Source organism: Odocoileus virginianus, chromosome 1, assembly GCF_023699985.2.
Source record: "Odocoileus virginianus isolate 20LAN1187 ecotype Illinois chromosome 1, Ovbor_1.2, whole genome shotgun sequence".
NCBI classification, from domain to species: domain Eukaryota; kingdom Metazoa; phylum Chordata; class Mammalia; order Artiodactyla; family Cervidae; genus Odocoileus; species Odocoileus virginianus.
Genome location: NC_069674.1, coordinates 87,425,218 through 87,443,588, shown reverse-complemented (window position 1 = coordinate 87,443,588; position 18,371 = coordinate 87,425,218). Strand labels below are relative to the sequence as shown.

Below are 18,371 nucleotides of genomic sequence, written 5' to 3'. Positions count from 1 at the left end.
CAGACTTAAGAGGAATTGTGACTGTTTGCTCTTGCTAGCTCTGAGCTGTTTCAACATCCTGTTTTGGCTTCCTTTAAACTTGTCCATATTTTTCAAAACAGTCTCTTTATTAAACTCTTCTCAGTCATTGAAATGAGCCATCTCCTTCCTATTGGACTCCCGATTGAAAGGGGACATTCCTACCAAAAAAAAAAAAAAAAGATTGAACCAACAGGGAGACAATAAAGAGTAATACGAAGAAAGCATAGAGTTGTCAAAGTTGGTTGAGTGATGTTCCAGTGGTAGCAATGTTGTCACTAATGAGAAGAGGAAGAATACATCTCCCCACTAATTCTTTTTCGTAAATAAGCATCTAAAATGGAAAGTTGAGCTACCAAGTTTTACTTGGGTTTGAGGGTCATTTTCCAGATTAAAATTTTAAAAAAGCTGGAACTCTTTTGGGGTATATACAAAAGGTTAATATGGAATAATACCAGGGCTAAAGAATTAATGTGACTTTCTTGGTGAAATGAGGTCTGGGGAGGTTAAGAGAGGTTAGAAGAGGAAGCAGATAATTCCAAGAAGACAAATTATCTTTTTATCAGCAGCTTTTATTTAATGTAAACAGTATCATTCGCTATCACATCATTTACTCAGCATGAACTCTTAGGTTTCATATAAATATCTGATTATTTCTCTGTAAGATCATTTTTTGGTAGAAGGCACCATGAAATAACCAAACCTTTATTTGTTTACCTTAGTGCCTGAAATGTAGTAGGTATTCAAAAACTGTTAGATATACTAATACTAGCTGACATTTATTGAGTCCTTACTTACAGTGCCAGAAACTGTGCAAAAAGTGTTTGACATACTGTTAATATTCCAAGTTACATGCGAGGAATTTGAAGATCTATTTTGCATTTCTATAGCAGAGGCTCAAAGTGATAATGAATTGACAGAAGTGGAGACTGTCATTTAAAATTTTTCAGTTATTTGTGGAGGAAACCGCACGGGCGGCCCCCCCCCCCCCCCCCCCCCAGCTTATTGAAAGGCAGGATTGGAAGTTAAAAAAAAAAAAACACCACTTCTTGATTTTCTGTTTTTTATACATGTATTCATAAAGTTCATTAGCATTTTTGCAAATCCCTGTAGGATACATCTAACCTGACAAGAGTCACAATTATGGGTCATATATCTAACCTATTTTCTAAGAAAAGCAGGTATTTCATCTTTCCTTCTAGTCTTTTATTTCCTTCCTTTCATTTTCCCCACTTCATTTATCTCGTTGAAGTCGTTCACATTTATTCATTCATTGATTCCTTCCTTCCTTTCTTCCTTTATTCAAACAAGGCCAGGTGCTTAATTTTTAAAATCTCATTCAAAATGGTGCCACGTCACCCCCTGGGGCCAAGAATCGGGAGGTGCTGTCAGCTTCCTCCTTGCCAGCGTGGATCTCCGCGGAGCCCCGCCCTCTTCTCCTCACCTGCTCCCCAGGAACCGCGGCGAAGTCGCTGTCACACCCTGGCCTCCCGCACCCTCCCCCACGGCCTCCGCCCCTGCCCCCCTCTCCCAGGGGCCGCCCCGCCCCTCCTCTCCCCTCCCCTCCTGGATCCCAGCTAGCTGAGCGCATTTATTTGCATATTTCTACCTTTGTTCCCCGCCGGCGGCCAATCAGGGCGAGGGACGAGGCCGGGGGTGGGGGACTGGGCGGGGCGAGGCGGGGGGAACTGGGCGGAGCTCGGGCTCAAGCTCCCAATGCTGCGGCCGCAGGTTCCAGAGCGGGTAGGAGCCGCCGCGGGCGCGCCGCGCACTGCAGCCCCAGCCCAAGCCTTGGGCTCCACACCCGCAGCCCGGCTGCGGCCTCGCCTTGGCTAGGCCCTGAAGGCAAGGACAAAGAGGCTGCCGGGAGGCTCCCCTGGAGCCAGATTTTACCTGCAGTTGGAACCACAGGCTTCAAGATGGTTTGCGGGGGCTTCGCGTGTTCCAAGAACTGCCTGTGCGCGCTCAACCTACTCTACACAGTGAGTATCCGAGCCCGTTTCTCTTTGCCTGGGGGCTTTGCACCTGCTCGGGTGCTTCGTGGCCACTTCATCCGGCCCCCTCTTCCCGTCTTCCCACGCTCTGCTGCGCGCCCCCGGCCTCGCCATCGGTCTCCGCCGGGGACCAGGAGCCGGCGACTGTCGCAGTCTCTTCCTTTCATTGTGAAGCCGCCGTCTTTCTGGCTCGGTGGCCGCCAGTCCCTGCCCCATTGCTCTACCCCGCCCCCTCATCCACCACCTTGTTTTTCAGTCATTTGACCAGACCGCTCCACTTTGCCACCCTCATTATCCCTTCCGCATCTCGCTCTTGGCTCCCAAAACCCTCTGGGGGCAAATTTGGAGGCGAGAGAGCAGCCTCGGATTTGAGGACAGCTTTGCAAAAATAGCGTGATCAGAAAGTGCCAAGGCGGCTTATGGATGCTGTCCGTCGTGTTCAGCTCTGCTTGTGCCTGTGATTTTCATTGAGGCCACCGAGTAGGTTCGCAGGATATCCGCAGCTTCCGAAGTTTGTTTCGTCCTTACTTAAAGGAATGTCTTTGGGGGAGGTGGTGGTGGTGGGGGGAAGAGGGGTAGTTCTGCTCATACCTGATGCTTTTTCCATGTGTTTTCCTCCCCCCCCCCCCCCCCCCCCCCCGCCCCGTTACCAGTATCCTAGCTCCATTTTAAGCGAAAGCCTCCGGTAAATAAGCGAGCCTCCACCCAAGTTGTTCTTTCCCTGCCAACCAGCTTGGGCTTTTTAGTTTTAACCCTGTATCTTTGTAATTTTTGAGGGGGCAATTCTGGTTGAACAGGAGGATGGGAGAGGAGGTTGCCGTTTATCGAGTTAACTCCCACGTCCCAGATGTTACCTACCCGATTTCGTTCCTTTTTCTGACAATCATCCGAGGCAAGGGGCCTTGTGTAAATTTTATATGTAAGGTGATAGACCAGAAAGGGCCCTAATAAGTTTACAGAGTTGGTAGTTGGAGAGTCAGGAGTGGAAACCAGGCTGTGGGATCCAGATCTTTCTGCAGTCTTCTTTACCAGGCGAGAGAAAATTAGACTTCTGTCGTCATGTCTCTATCATAGTCGTGCTCCCTTCTATAAATACACCTGGCGTTTTTTGCAGCACCCACCCTGAAAACAAACCCAGCTCCTCATCATTAGCTGAGAGCTAGGCCATCTGTGTAAGCTTAGGTTACATCCTCAGAGTGGGGAGGCTGCCTTGTGGTTACCAATAGGAGAGCGAGCTGGGTCATTTGACTATTATTGTTCCTGTGTATGTGAACGTGATTGCAAAGCTTTGACAATAAGACATAAACAAACATGTTAAATAAACATAAAAGGGGTAAAGCATGTTTTTCCAGCTAGTTTGTGTGTGTCTTAGTAGGAATTTATTCAACATGTCACTAATGATAAACTTGCGAAAAATTCTGGAACACCTGGTGATTCAGCTTCTTGTAATTGGAGATCCATGTCAAGTTTCAGATCAGAATCCACCTTTGTGTTCCCTGAAGCATGCCTATCACTTTGATTGTTTATTAAGTAAATAAATTCTGATCCGTTCTCCAGGTGTTTTCTTTTATTAGCCTGAATGGCCTGCTTAGAACTTCACATTCCCCACTTTATGCTCTTGACTTCTGCCCCCTCCCCCTCATGATTTAGTCACCTGTTCACCAGATATTTAACTTTATAGTATCTGCTTACACACAGTAGAATATCTACATACTTAATTGATTGAGGGGGTCTATATAGATTAATGTGCCATATATATGTGTGTGTGTGTGTGTGTATATATATATATATGCTTCTCCAAAGGCAAATTATTCTTAAATCTAGTTCTCTTGCTTTCCAGATATGTCATTTCTAGCTGTATCTACTGTGGTATCAGGAGAGCAAGGAGAAAGGTAATTCTGAAGGAACATACTAAGACTTTTATGTGTGCGTGCGGTTCATCTCTCAGTCAGGTCTGACTCTTTGCGACCCCATGGACCACAGCCTGCCAGTCTCCCGTGGGGACTCTCTAGGCAAGAATAGTAGAGTGGGTTGCTGTGCCCTCCTGCAGGGGATCTTCCCAACCCAGGGATTGAATCCAGGTCTCCCACATTGTAGGTGGATTCTTTACCAACTAAGCCACCATGGAAGCCGTAAGACTTTTGTATCTGTCCAACCTTCAAAGTGCATTGACCTTCAGAGGGCGTTCTGTTGTTTTTTAATAGCTATACGGTAAAACATAGTTAATTGGGAATTCACAGGACTGTACAAATGGTTAGCTTTTTAAATCTAAGGCTTTTTAGAGAAAGGGTATTTCTTTAGAGAAAGGGTCTACTGCTTATAAACTGTGAACAAGTTTAGATGAGTTCGGCAATTTAAATTGGAAACAAATGAAAGGTTAACCTTGAACCAAGTCTTAAATAGATGCTGAAAATGTACCACTGCTATTCTTTAGATTCTGTATCTTTCCTGGTCTCTCCTCATCATTTTAAAATGGGGCTTGTGACGTGGTTGGGGACAGGGTAAAGGCTGAAGACTTGGGAGACATTTGTTTTTAAGACATAAAGAGGAGGACCCTTTATAGGTTTCAGTTCCACCCGGATTACTCCTTCTGGAATAAACTCAAAGTTGTGGGATTAGGTCTGAGATCATTTCTAAAAGTGTTGTTGAAGCCTACATTGCATGTGGAAGTGGCAAGTGTAAAGGCCACAGCCTGCTTTGAGAGTCATCACTCTGTTTCTTGAAGGATTTTCTTCAGGAACTTAGGACTCAATCAGCCTCTTTACTTGTCCATTGCAGTTTACATGTGCAGGTGGCCTGCTCATTGCTTTGAGACTAGAACAGAACTGGTGATCAGTCCGAAAGCCTGTCATTAAATTGGTTGGATGGAACATCCTCCTAACTTGTCATGGACTTGTGATCACTAGCCAAAGGTGTGGTTGATTTTTGTTGTTTATGGTTTGGTTGTTTCAATTATTAGAATCCTTTGTACTGAACTTCTCAGGTGGCTCCTGCCAATGCCGGAGACAGAAGAGATGCAGGATCGATCCCTGGGATGGGAGGATCCCCTGGAGAAGGGATTGGCAACCCACTCCAGTATTCTTGCCTGGGAAATCCCTTGGACAGAGGAGCCTGGCCGGCTATAGTCCATGCAGTGGCAAAAGTTACAACTACTACATACGACTAAGTGCATCTACACACATGCTTGTACTGAACAGTTTTACATTAGTGTAGTGAATATCAAGTTTATAGATACAGCAGGAAAGGCAGAAGCTATGGTTTCTTCATGTACCTTCATGATGTCATATGAGTGACTTGCTCTAGAACTTTCTACATTTGAAGAAGCAATGTTTCTTCACTCACCAGATACTTATTGAGTGTCTGCTGTGTGCAGGGCATTGTTTTCAGTCTAGGAATACAGCAGTGAGCCGAATGGCTTTGAAATAAGCATGCCTTATGGAGCCTCTTTTTCATTCACTATCTTCTCTACATATGATCTCAAGAGTTTTCTTCAGTCAATAAACATTTTCCCATTGTGTGTATTCTGCTGAGAACTGTAGGAAATAATAAACACACACAAAGGCAAATACCTACTCAGTGAAGACAAGATATAGTTAGGATTTATGAGGTGGGAAAATGAATGCTATGTAAAGGAAGGACTGACTTTAGGAGCCATAAAATTTAGGACTAAGGGAGATCCTTGTGGGTTAGAGAAAGTATGATTGACTTGGGGAAGTGTGGAGATAACTCAGGTCTTTTTGATACTGTTCAGGATGTCGATACAAGTGAAAACTGCTTCAGGAAAATGGTCTATTTTATTTTTAATAGTTTATTTTAAAATAATTTTGATTGAAAATATTTTGATAAAAAAGTGAAAAATAGCTTTTAAAAATTATTCCTAGGTTTTTGGTGGGGAATTTTAGGAAGTATGAGGTAAGTGTTATCTTAAAACATGTAACATTTTGAAGATTTGTATCTCCTTCTTCTCAAGCAGAGAAGAAAAGACTTCTAGGAATTGGACTGCTGGTTATAATATGTGTGTGTATGAATAGTTTTAATTAAGAATTTAAGAACAGAAAATAACTTGTAGTCTTTAAACAAGAAAGGTCATTTCAGAAGTTTCAGTTTTGTTATATTTGTTCTAAAATCTTTCTAAGTTTGTTTCTATTGATATTTTTTGCAGTATTTTTTTTTCCCCCAATACCTTGGGTTGCTTTGGGGAAAAAAACCTCTGTGCAGTCAAAAATTATACCTGTTTACAGCCATTATAAGACATATGTTTATTTCCATTTTAAGTGTCTCTGAAATTGAAATTGTCTTAAAATAGGTAAAACATAGCAAATAAAATACATATATTTGGACAGTTTATGGAGAGAAGAACTAGATTCAGGAAGAGAACCTAAGTTTGAATTTCAACTTTACAGCTTGCTTGGAATTTAACTTCAGGCAAATGTGTCCATGAGTTTTTCATTTATAGACTGGTGGATGATATTTTTCATTTTTCCCTCAAGGAGTTTTTAGGATAAAAGGAGAGGATGTGGATAAATGCTTTGGATGCACTATGGGGAAAAAAAAAAGTTGTTACAGCTTCATGTAAAAGTTGAATTATTTTAGATTTCAGAATTACAAATCTATATGTTATAATGAAAAGGTTTTCAAGCTTTTGGGGTTTCTAACACTTACAGGCTGATGTTAACTACAGAGACAAGAGTTCCTACCCTCAAAATAGTAATACTAATCCTTCAGTTGTAAGAAAAAAAATGGCTGAGATATGGTGAGTATAAACATGGAATGACTTATCTGTATATTGTTTTGAGTCCTATTCTGGTCATTGGAGGACTAGAAAAGTATAATTTTTTTTCCAATCTGTGCTCTAAAATAAAGGAAAAAACACTAGTACTTCATCCAAAGAAAAAAGTCTACTTATTGTAATTGCCTTCAAATTATTGTATTTGCTATTTTTCAAAATTCTCGTTATTTTTCAAATTATTCTTATTTACTATTTTAACATACAGGTAGGTTTATGTTATTTCTCGGCACTTGTTCAAAATACTGAGTGGATTTAAAATATGTAAGTGGTTGCTGAATATTTACTTGGATTTTGAATTTAAAATGATTCACTATTTACAGAACCTGGAATTTTCACATGATGCTGTTGAGCTGGTATTTATAATTGGCCTTTGTGCCAAATATGTCTGTGAAATTTCCCAACTTTTGATTTTAAAATAGAGGACCAAAAGGTGCCATTTACGTCCTTTCTCACTTGAAATGAGGTTATTTTCTTTCACCAAGTTTAACAAGGTAATTAAGAGGTTTTACAAAGAAAGGAAATTTATTTAGGGAATAGCTGTATTTCAGTCTACTTTTGAAAAGTGAGTTTTGAACATCTCAGTGGTTTAATTTTCATACAGTTTTAGGTAGTTTAAAAGTGGGCCATCATCACCTCAAACACATTTGAATTACTGGTGAAGACAGGCTAGGGTTAGTTCGCCTTCCTTCATATCCTGTTTCATCTGAATTGATCCGCCATATTTTCTTGTCACTGAACGATGAATAATCCAAACCTACTTGTAATAATGGATGAAAACTCTTACAGAATAAACCCAAATTCCTTAGCATGTTGTTCAGCATCTTTCACCATGTGCGTCTCTTCATGTGTTTTGGCCACAGAGGTTTTCCCAGACATTTTGTCCTTTGTTGCCTGTCGTCACTGATCCTCCGCTGTTGACCTGGCATACCTTGCTCCGTCTTTGTAAAGTTACCGAAAGCCTCCTGTTTCTTTAGTCTGAAGGAACTGTTTCCTTAAATTTTCACTTGGGAGCTGCAACACTTGAGTGCTACCCCAGACTAATTTAATCAGGATTCAGAGCGAGGGAGGAGGCATGTCATTTTTTTGGTTAGAAAACCCTGTTTTAAAGCTTTCTAGCTAATTCTAAATTACAGTGAGGGCTGAGAATTAAGTGTTGGAAGATTTTATTTTACTTTGTCCTTTCTGTTGAACCACACTAATGCTCCATACTGTGGATAATTTGTGTTTGTTTTTTTTCTCAGCTGTAGTTGGCAGAGATCATAGCATTCTCTATATTGCATCCTCCAGTTCCTGACATTGTTTTCTTTTAACAGAGAGCTTATACTCTAAATAACTTCTTGAATTGAATTTGCAGAACTGGCTTCTCCCTTTTCACCAGAGGTAAAACATACCGAATGAAAACTTGCATAAACATGGCAATTTGATCAAAATCAAATTTAGAAGACAAGCAAATATTTTAAGACATGAAAATTAGCATTGGGTTAAAAATAATAAATATGAATTACTTTTATCAGTCTACTGTAGAATCTGTTTCTTGAAATACTATTTTCTTCTTCTCCCATTGTTGGTCAAAATCTATATGTCTGAGGTTTTTCTTGTCACCTTTCCCCTGAACAAATCAACTTCCTGTGAAATTATGTTATAGTCATAGTTGTCTAGGGCTCATTATATTATTAATCTAATATAGTATATTATTAATCTAATATAAAGTATTACTAGATAAAGCCAAATAAATTTTCTTTTATTTATTCCAATAATATTAATTGAGCATTGGCAACAGTGAGCAAAACAAACCAAACTGTCCTGCCTTCATGGATCTTACATTTGAAGGCGAAGATAGATGATAAGCAAAGAAGTAAATGTTAGACATCATCAAAGTCAAGGTGTTAGTTGCTCAGTCGTGTCTGACTCTTTGCGAACCCCATGGACTGTAGCCCACCAGGCTCCTCTGTCCATGGGATTCTCCAAACGAGAATACTGGAGTGCGTTGCCATGCCCTCCTCCAGGGGATCTTCCTGGCCCAGGGATCAAACCCTCATCTCTTATGTCTCCTGCATTGGCAGTGGGTTCTTTACCACTAGTGCCACCTGGGAAAAGAAGGTTAAAAAAAAAAAAAAACAAAACAAGTGCTATGGAGAAAAATAGAGTAAGAAGGATGAAGCACGAATTTGGTGGGGGAGTGTGGTGGGTAGGGGAGGATGAAGGCATATTTTTATATATGGTGGTCAGAATTGGCCTTCTCTGGAAGACACCAGTGGAACAGAAACTGAAGGAGATGACCAGACATCTGGAAAAAGTTGGTTGAAAGAATGACTTTGCAAAGATCCTGAAGGAATATTTCTCATGTATGCAAGGGACAGAGAAGAGTCTACTAGGGCTGGGACAGAGCGAGCAAGAGGTGGGTAGAGTGGTTAAAGTTGAGTCAGAGTTTCTGGACCCAGTTTGAAGGATTTGAGGTTTTATACCAAGGGAAATGGGGAGCCATTGGTGGCTTCGGGCCTGGTTTTCATTTAAAAGTTTGTCTGGCTCCTGAATCGAGAACAGATTATAGATGACAAATGTGGAAACTGTGAGACCACATGTGAGGCTATTGAAGTAATTTAAGCAAAGATGATGGAGGTTTGGACTCATAAGATAGTAATGGAAGTAAGAGAGAGAGTCAGATTTTGAAGGTGATGCCAATATAATTTCCTGATGGATGAGCTTGGGGTGAGAGAGAGGCCAGTTGAGCAACTGGCTGGCTGAATCTGCTATTAACAGGAATGGGGAGACTGCAGTTGGACAGGCTTTGGAAGGCAAGTAAGGGGTTCAGTATTGGATGTGATGCCAGTCAGATTCCCAGGTAGAGATGCCAGATAGCAGGTAGACTAATAATGATGGATTTCAGGGGAGAGGAATAGCTGGAGGTTTATACTCAGCAAGTCATCATTGTAGAGAGTAGTATTTAGCCTTGCTTCTGGATGAAATCAACCAGTTAGGGAGGTGAGGTAGAGAAGGGTAGTGATCCATGAATTGAACCAAGGACTCTGTTACAGTAACAGTTTTGGGAGATGAGCAGCCAGCAGAGGAGCCTGAGAAGGAATGGTTGGCCAGGTAGGAGGAAAACCGGGTCGAGGCAGGTGTCTTAGAAGCCGAGTGCACGTTGTTTTAAAGAGCCAGAGTTGAGCATCTGTGTCCGATGCTGCTCAGACATGATTCTTAAGTTGATCAATGAAGAAGTCATTGAAAAAAGCAGTTGCCCTTTTATTTTGTCATGTTAAGACTGTATGCCCCTCAAAAATAAGGACCATGTCCCAGTTACTTCTGCCTTGCTGAATGCACAGCACCGCCTTGGCATATGGTTGGCATCTGGTGTATTGAATGGAGGAGTCAGTGCAGGGCTTTTTTGCCCATCACTCTGCTTTTTGTCTCCCAGAACCGTACTGAAGAAGGAGGATGTAGGTTGTGGTGGAAACTTCGTTGGTGGCTGTGAGAGCTACTTTAAACCACTTATCTTTGGAAGATGGCAAGTCAGGATCCCTTACTTTTGAATCTCTTTATATAATTTCTTCCCAGCAGATAACATATATGCTATCCATTTTGTGCCGTGTAAGTGTAAAGCAGTCTGCTTGGCACCACGGAGAACATAGAGAAGAAAACTGTGACAAATGGCACGTCAGCCTTCGTTGTGTCATTTGAGGAATGAAAATGAAACAAAGAATTGAGGTCTTGGCTTTAGCACTAAATGTCTGGATATTGCAAAATGCTTAATATTTAGCTAAGTATTATGCAATACCCAGACTATTTATAGAATTTTCAAATCTGTGTCCAGATGTTTGGCATCAGAGAAATACATGCTCAGTCATCACAAAATTGTTCTTCAGTTGCCCACATTAGGCAGAAGTTCAGAGGGAGAGTTCAGTGTCAAATGTAATCTCTCATTCTGACTATTGGAGCATGGAGAGGGAGGGTTCTGGGGCCTTAGTTTTCATTTATCTGTGGATGCCACATTACATTTTGGTGGTATAGCCCCTTTAAATCTTATTACTACTTTAAGTTTCTTACTGTCCACTATCATCACGACTTCTCTCTTGCTCTAGTGCTGACAGAACATTTTTGAATAATTTAACTACAGAGTTGCATCCAGTTTTTTCAAAGGTCCTACATTCCTCTTTCATCCTCAGAGCAGTTCACTTACCCTGATAGAATTTGGATGCTCAAAAAAATGTAGGGGGTCTAGAAATGATTCAGGTCTCTCTTTGCATCTTGTTTCTACAGTGTGGTGGGTATTTGATGAAAGAGTGAAACTCTTTTCTAGATTATATAGAGATAGAATAATCTGGAAGATCATTAAGCTAGATTTCTTCCTCCCAACTGTTGATTAGATTTGGCAATAAGCATCTCTAGCACGTAATAAGTGAGCTCATGAGCTCTTTAGGACAGCAGAATATTTTGAGTACCTCTTCTGTACCAGGCGCTTAGCCAGGTGCTAGGAGTATCAGGTCACCATGTGCTATGTCTGTATGGCCCTCAAAGTGGAGAGGACTCATTAGAAGAATGCAAAGTATGGCTGGAGGTGGGGAGTAGTGGCTAATGAATTACCTCCAGACCCTTCACACCCTTGTATTTGTCAGTCTGGTGTGTGTGTTCAGTTGCTCTGTCGTGTCTGACTCTTTGTGACCCCATGGACTGTAGCCCGCCAGGCTTCTCTATCCATGGGATTCTCCAGGCAGGAATACTGCAGTGGGTTGCCATGTCTGACTCCAGGGGTTCTTCTCAACCCAGGAATTGAACCCTCATCTCCTGTGTCTCCTGCATTGCAGGCAGATTCTCTATCTCTGGGCCACTGAGGAAACCCCCAGTTAGCCTGGGATTTGGACTAGTTAGCATGGGAATGACCTGATCTCATTGGCTTATCTACTCTTAGGAGTAGAGTCCAGAGGCAGGTAACAGAAACCTGGCTACTCTGCTTCATATGATAATTAAGCTTTATTGTCTTCATGTAGCAAGATGTCTAGAGGTAGGAGTCTAGAGCCAGTGTACAGTGTAAGTATGTTATCAACGTCCCAGTCTTCCTCTGTCATCCTGCCCTACCATCCTTGGGGTGTGACTTTCTTCCTTGTCACCCGATTACATTTGCAACTTTTGGTATAAGGTTTTGTTCCATTCTGGAAAAAGGATGATGCTATAAAATGCTTTTCCTTATAAAGCTGTATGTGTGAGAGAGAACAGATCTGTTGAGGTATTAATGGAATACAATAAACTGCATGTATTTAAAGTATAAATGAGATAAAGCTATGACACACACATGACCTGTCAACCCTTCATCATATTCAAGACTTTGCACATAGCCCCCAAATTTCCTTATCCTCCTTTGTAATCCTTCTTTTCTGTTGCATGACCTTTGGTCCCAATTTACAGGCAACCACTGACCTGCTCAGCAGTAAAGTTGAGGCTAGAGTTCAGGCCTGGGGAGGGTGTGAGTAGGAGGAAGATGGCCTCGGACATTTCTCTGGCTCACTGATTCCTTTCTTGTTTGGTCCCAAGAGGAACCAGTTTCAGAGAGCCTATATCGCTTAAAGGGAGTACTCGTAATTTTTTTTAAAAGCCCATTGACAAAGTGAAGGATTTATAGTTAGTTTAGTTTGGGAAGGTGGTCACAGTAGGGAAGGTAGACAGTCACTGCAAGTTTGCAAGCATTAAAAAGTTATAATAAACACTTGCAAGATGAAGCTTGTATTAGGCTGAATTCTCTATAAGTTATAAATGAACTTAATGTGTTTGCAGGATAGTACAAACTCCTAAAAGGATATAATTGGGAAATTCAGTGATTAGATCATCAAGTATGGCTGGATCAAGGGGCTCAAAAAAGGTCAGAATTCTTGCCCCTTCTGTCCACTTCTCAGCCCAGCTTGCCTCTGCATAGATTCTTTTTTAGGCCAGAACTTTCCATGTACAAGACAAGCCATTGGCAGAATCAATTTTAATTGTCCTTACTTTTCTCTTTCAATATCCCTGGATTATCATATGGGACATACTAGTTAACCATGTTGGTTTCTGGGCCCAATCCATGGACCAGCTACTGTGAGCAGGAGGATGAGTAACCGTGACTGCTACTAGCAGTGACTGGAGAAGACCAGTGAGACAGGAGAATTAAGAGTTTTATAAGAAATATATGTGCTGGTTGTAAAAGCCCCATGTGTCCCCTACAGAGATCCTTTGTCCTCTGAGCAGGAATTTGCCTGAATCTTCTTAAATTCTAGAATGCTCTAGCAACTTCGTCATCATTTGAAAGGCTTACTCTAGAAGGAAATGGCAACCCACTCCAGTGTTCTTGCCTGGAGAATCCCAGGGACAGAGCAGCCTAGTGGGCCACGGTCCATGGTATTGCAAGGAGTCAGACACGGCCGAGTGACTAACAGTTTCAGTGGTTTAATGCCTCAGCACCTACTTAAACTCGATGATAAAGAACATTATGCACGACATTTTTTTTCCTTTCTTCTGGAGTGGTGCTGTTTGTTTGTTATTGATCCAAAAAAGTGCACAAATGCATGTGTATTAGTTTTAAGCAGTTTTATTTGCTAGAATGATCTCAGAGATAAGGACTCTTTATCCTGGGTAGAATTTTCTGCTCCCCTACTCCAGGCAGTGCACTGTGAACTTGTACATGAATGTCAGCACATGTGAGAAATTCTCCAGGTTGGGTAAAAGAAAAATAAGCACAAAATTAGTAAGCCGGGATTTGGTAGTTATCTAATAGCAAAGCGGTATGAGTGAGGACCTTACTACTGGTTTATAACTGTGCAACCAGGTCTGCTAGGGAGTAAGTTAAGGACATGCTAATCAAACCCATATCAATCTGGCTATGAAGCAAGACCTATAATTTCTTATGCATTATAATATTGTCTTTGCTGTTATATCTCAGTGTTAAAAATGACCTATATTGCTGTGATGACCTATAATATAGGCACTATGTCATAGTGCCTCTTTATATGTCTGGTAGGCACTATGATATAGTCCTACCGGGATAAAAAAATTGCACCAAATGGGAAGTTTGCCCCAGTTCTGCCTCTGTCACCAAGCATGTCATTTTGCTACTCGGATTATTCGCCTGTAAAATGAACAGACTTGGTTAAGGTCACTGGCCAGATAACTGTGCCACTGACGCCCTCCTTCATCAAAATCTATCCATTTGTGCACTAGAAGTTTTGCCAGACCTCCTTTTTTAAGCATTTGCTTTGGAAAGCAATGCCAGTTGTAGACACTTTTATAATCTTGTCTTGGTGTGGCCTGTCATTTTAGCTTTTGTACTCTCTTAAAAGCTTTCCTTGTATATTCACTTTTCTTTGTTTTAAAGAGAAAACAGGAAAGGTTGGCGCTTCCTGCTCATAAAAAAAATCACTGTCAACAAGTTAACAGATCCGTAATTTGTTTTTATCAGCCTTCTGTCTCCCAAAGGAAGGAAAGTATTTGTCATAGGTCTAAATTTACTTTCTATTACAATTGATCTCATAAGGAAACTGTTGTTACTATTAAACAAAAAATTCTTGCAGTTTCTTTGTCTACCAGGTTCTAGTGACAAATAGGCTTTTTAATTATACATGTAGAAGTAGTTTTATGGGAATCAATAATTTTTATATCACTCATTTGGTAGACTTTTACATAATCCCATTCTCTTCAAAATTACAAACAAACCATAACATGCAATTACTACTACGCAGAAATAAATTGTTTCCTTATTGTCTTTAAAAGGCTCCTTCTTAGTGAAAGTTAGACACACTGGTAATCAAATCTAATTAGATGCATATCATAACTTTTAGGTGTTATTTCTGATTTAAACGATTAATTATGAGGACTTGAGGGATTTTTGCTATAATGTGTTGGAGACTACAGTCGCACACACACGAAAACATTTATGTTGTTCTCAATTTTTTAATTAAAAAACCATATTTGGGGGATTTTATCAGAAAATTGAGTCACTTAAATATGTTTGGACAGTTTCATCTTTGTAGTAATAAATGACAGATGTGTTTTAGATTGGATAGTTAAATCTAAGTGCTCTTCCATGTTACAAATGAGAATGTATATTTGTGTGTGTGTGTGTGTGTGTGTGTGCGCACAAGTGTGCCTGTAGGATATGGGAACCTAAGGGAAATTATAGGTGGCATCAAGTTTCACATGTGCATCTACCCAAGTGTGATAGACAAGTAAAGATTGAGCAAAGGGCTGCCTGCTGCCTTCACTTCTGTACCACCTTCATTTGCAAGGCTTCCCTTTTCCTAAATGGCAGCACATTGTAGGGGGGGAGGATGTGGATAGTACCTGGAGATGCACAGATGAGAATTGATGTGAAATATTAGAGACAAATGAGACTATCTTGATATAAGTAGCTGTGTTTGGGGAATAGTGTGAATGAAGTCTGGATGAGGCAAGTTGGACCAACTTACAGAAGAAAGCAAAGCAGAAGAATTTAGTTTTAGTGTTCCAGTAAGAAGGGGGCTGTTACATCATCAGGCTACTTTTAATTAGGAAAATGTTTCATATGCACAGAAAATAATATGGTATACTCTCCTGAGCCCAACAGACTGATTTTTACAAAATTAGTGTTTGGCTCTGTCTCTCCTTTTTAAAGTCTTCTTTGAATTTGTTACAATATTGCTTCCACTTTATGTTTTGGGTTTTTGGCTATGAGGCATGTGTGAGCTGAGCTCCCTGACCACCAAGGATCAAACCTGTACTCGCTACATTGGAAAAAGAAGTCTTAACCACTGAACCATGAAGGAATTCCCTTTTTCTTTTTAAGAGGCTGAAAGCTATAGTACAGTTAAAGGCCCACTCTCCATTCCCTTTCCCAGCCCTCACCAAAAGTACTTACTACCTTTCATTTGTTGATTGGCCTTTTGGATTCTTCTTCAGTGAACTGTCTCTTATTACCTTTGACCACTTTCCAATGTGCTCATTGTTTTTTTTTTTAAATTGATTTGTAGGTGTTCTTTAAAATATGTGTGTGTGCTATAAATATCCTCTAGTCCTAGGCATATCCTACATTTGCCTGTTTTTTTATCATATAGAATTTGCAGTTTTAATGTCATTTCTAGTTTGGTAGGTAAGAACAAGGATTCATATCCCACTTCTGTGTCTTCCTTGCTGTGTAACCTTGGGCCCCTTTCTTAACATCTCTGTGCACAACTTTCCCCTCCTGGAAGAGGGAGCAGTAGTACTAGACCCCTCTTAGTGTTGTTGTGAAGATTGTGTATGTCTGTGTTAGTCACTCACTCGTGTCTGACTCTTTGCAATGCCATGGACTGTGGCCCACCAGGCTCCTCTGTCCATGGGATTCTCCAGGCAAGAGTACTGAAGTGGGTTGCCATTCCCTTCTCCAGGAGAGCTTCCCAACCCAGGGACTGAACTCAGGTCTCCTGCATTCCAGGCAGATTCAATTTACCATCTGAGCCATCAGGGAAGCCCACTAGTTAGTAAATGTAAAACATTTTGAATACTTCTTGTATATAGTAATTGCCATATGCCATATTTGTATTATATGTGCTTTGGGGCAGTCTTGTTTAAGAATTTTTCTTTAACTCCAAAGGCAAAACATTATTCTGTACTTTCTCCCTGCCAAAGTTTTAAGTTTTGCTTTTTAGATATAGGCTTTAAAGCTATGGTGTGAGGTAGGGATTCCTACTATTATTTTTCAAAATGGGAAAGTAATTGTGAAAAAGCTATTAATTAAAGACTGTTTCCATATTGATTTAGAATTCCATATCTCTTCAAGTCTGCGTTGTTTGTTTAATTACTTGATTTTAATTACCAAACTATTATAATAAATTCTGATATTTGTTTGGATTATTTTTAACTTTTTTAGTCCTTTTTGTTTATATGTTTAAGTTTACTAATTAAAATAGATCCAAAAACTGTAGAGTCAGACTCAGATTTTGCAGAGCATGGTAAAAGCAATAACAAAGGTAAAATTTGGGACAGTTAAATGTAGTCATTGACAAAGATTGGATTGCCACTAGAAGCTTTTCTTATGCACTGTGCTAGTGATACTGTAGCTGGGCTGAGAAAAAATGCAGCAGCCACAGCCTTTGTCCTTAGTCTTAAAAATGTTCCTAGCTCTTGGATGACATTTATTCTTCCATGTAACTTGATGGATCATGGTATAGATGATCTAAAATCTAGTGAGACTTTGACTAGAAATACATGAAATTTGTAGGCTAAATAGGAGGTGAATTGATGCTTTATTATAATGAGTGTTGCCAACCATGAACATACATCTCTTCATTTAATTTGGGTCTTTTTCATGTTCATCAGTTCATTTCACAGTTTTCTCCATGGACATCTTTTAATACTTCTATTAGATTTGTTTATGTTGTTGTTGTTCTTCAGTCACCAAATCGTGTCCGACTCTTCACGACCCCTGTGAATTGCACCACTCTAGGTTTCCCTGTTTGTTTGTATATACCTTATATTTTGGGAACCTATTACAAATTGCATTTAAAGGAATTCATTAAAAGATTTGGGGGTGCATCAGCATGTTGTTGATTTTTGTGATAGTGATCCTATTTCTAGCAACTTTTCTGGTTCTTACTAATTTTAATAGTATTTACAGTCTTTTGGGTTTCCTGTATAGGTATTCCCATTAATTTGAATAAGCACAGCTGTGTTTATCCTTCATCTTTGTGCCATGTTCACTCTTAAACATAGTTATCTAAGACCTCTACCCCGGTACTCAATAGAAGTGGAGATGGCTGGCACCCTTGTCTTACTCCTGAATTTTGAAAGAAATGTTTCTCAGGTTTTTCCATTGAGTATGATTTTTACTTTGGTTTTCTGATAACTTTTCTTTTCAGGTAAGGAAATTTGGAGGAACTTACTCTTGTTCTTTTTCTTAAAAAACAAACCCAGTGGGATCGGGTAGAGAGGGAGGTGGGAGGGGGGATCGGGATGGGGAATACATGTAAATCCATGGCTGATTCATGTCAATGTATGACAAAAACCACTACAATATTGTAAAGTAATTAGCCTCCAACTAATAAAAATAAATGGAAAAAAAAAAACCAATTTAGGGATCGGGTGGAGAGGGAGGTGGGAAGGGGGACCCGAATGGGGAATACATGTAAATCCATGGCTAATTCATTTCAATGTATGACAAAAACCACTGCAATGATGTAAAGTAATTAGCCTCCAACTAATAAAAATAAATGGAAAGAAAAAAAACCAATTTGTTGAAGGCATGTCAGTTTTTTCTTTTTTAATGAAGTTTTACTTATCCTTCCTATGGTAGTTTCACTTCTTTCTGCTTTCTTTAGATTTGCTCTATCTGGCTGTCTTTTAAGTCTGCATTTTTAAATAGAGTTTTGTTTTCCCCATGTTGTTTTTATTCCTTCTTTTATGTATTTAGGTAGTTTAAATTTTGAATTTTAATCTCATTCAGTTGGTCCTATTACCCCAGGTTCTTTGGAGCTCTAATTCTTTGCCTTTTGCTGTGTTTGTTGCGTCTCTTGTGGTAGATTCTTTTCTTACATGTTTTGTGAATTTTGATTGACAACAAAGTTTTTATTTTTTCTTTGGGAATGGTGTGAGGACTG

The 18,371-nt window shown here is 40.1% G+C and overlaps 1 protein-coding gene across 2 annotated transcripts in view; it reads left to right on the top strand.

The window, feature by feature from the left end:
- Window positions 1-1,726: 1,726 nt before the first annotated feature.
- The window catches only part of TSPAN13 (tetraspanin 13), a 34,801-nt gene continuing 18,156 nt past the window's right edge, over window positions 1,727-18,371 (top strand). The window contains exon 1 of one of the 2 annotated variants that reach the window (XM_020904986.2): window positions 1,727-2,000. In XM_020904986.2, coding sequence (XP_020760645.1) covers window positions 1,938-2,000 — 63 coding nt within the window. In that variant the 5' untranslated portion in view covers window positions 1,727-1,937. Of the gene's footprint in view, window positions 2,001-6,747; window positions 6,766-18,371 lie in introns of those variants that run through there. The other variant, XM_070470592.1, reaches the window with a different exon arrangement.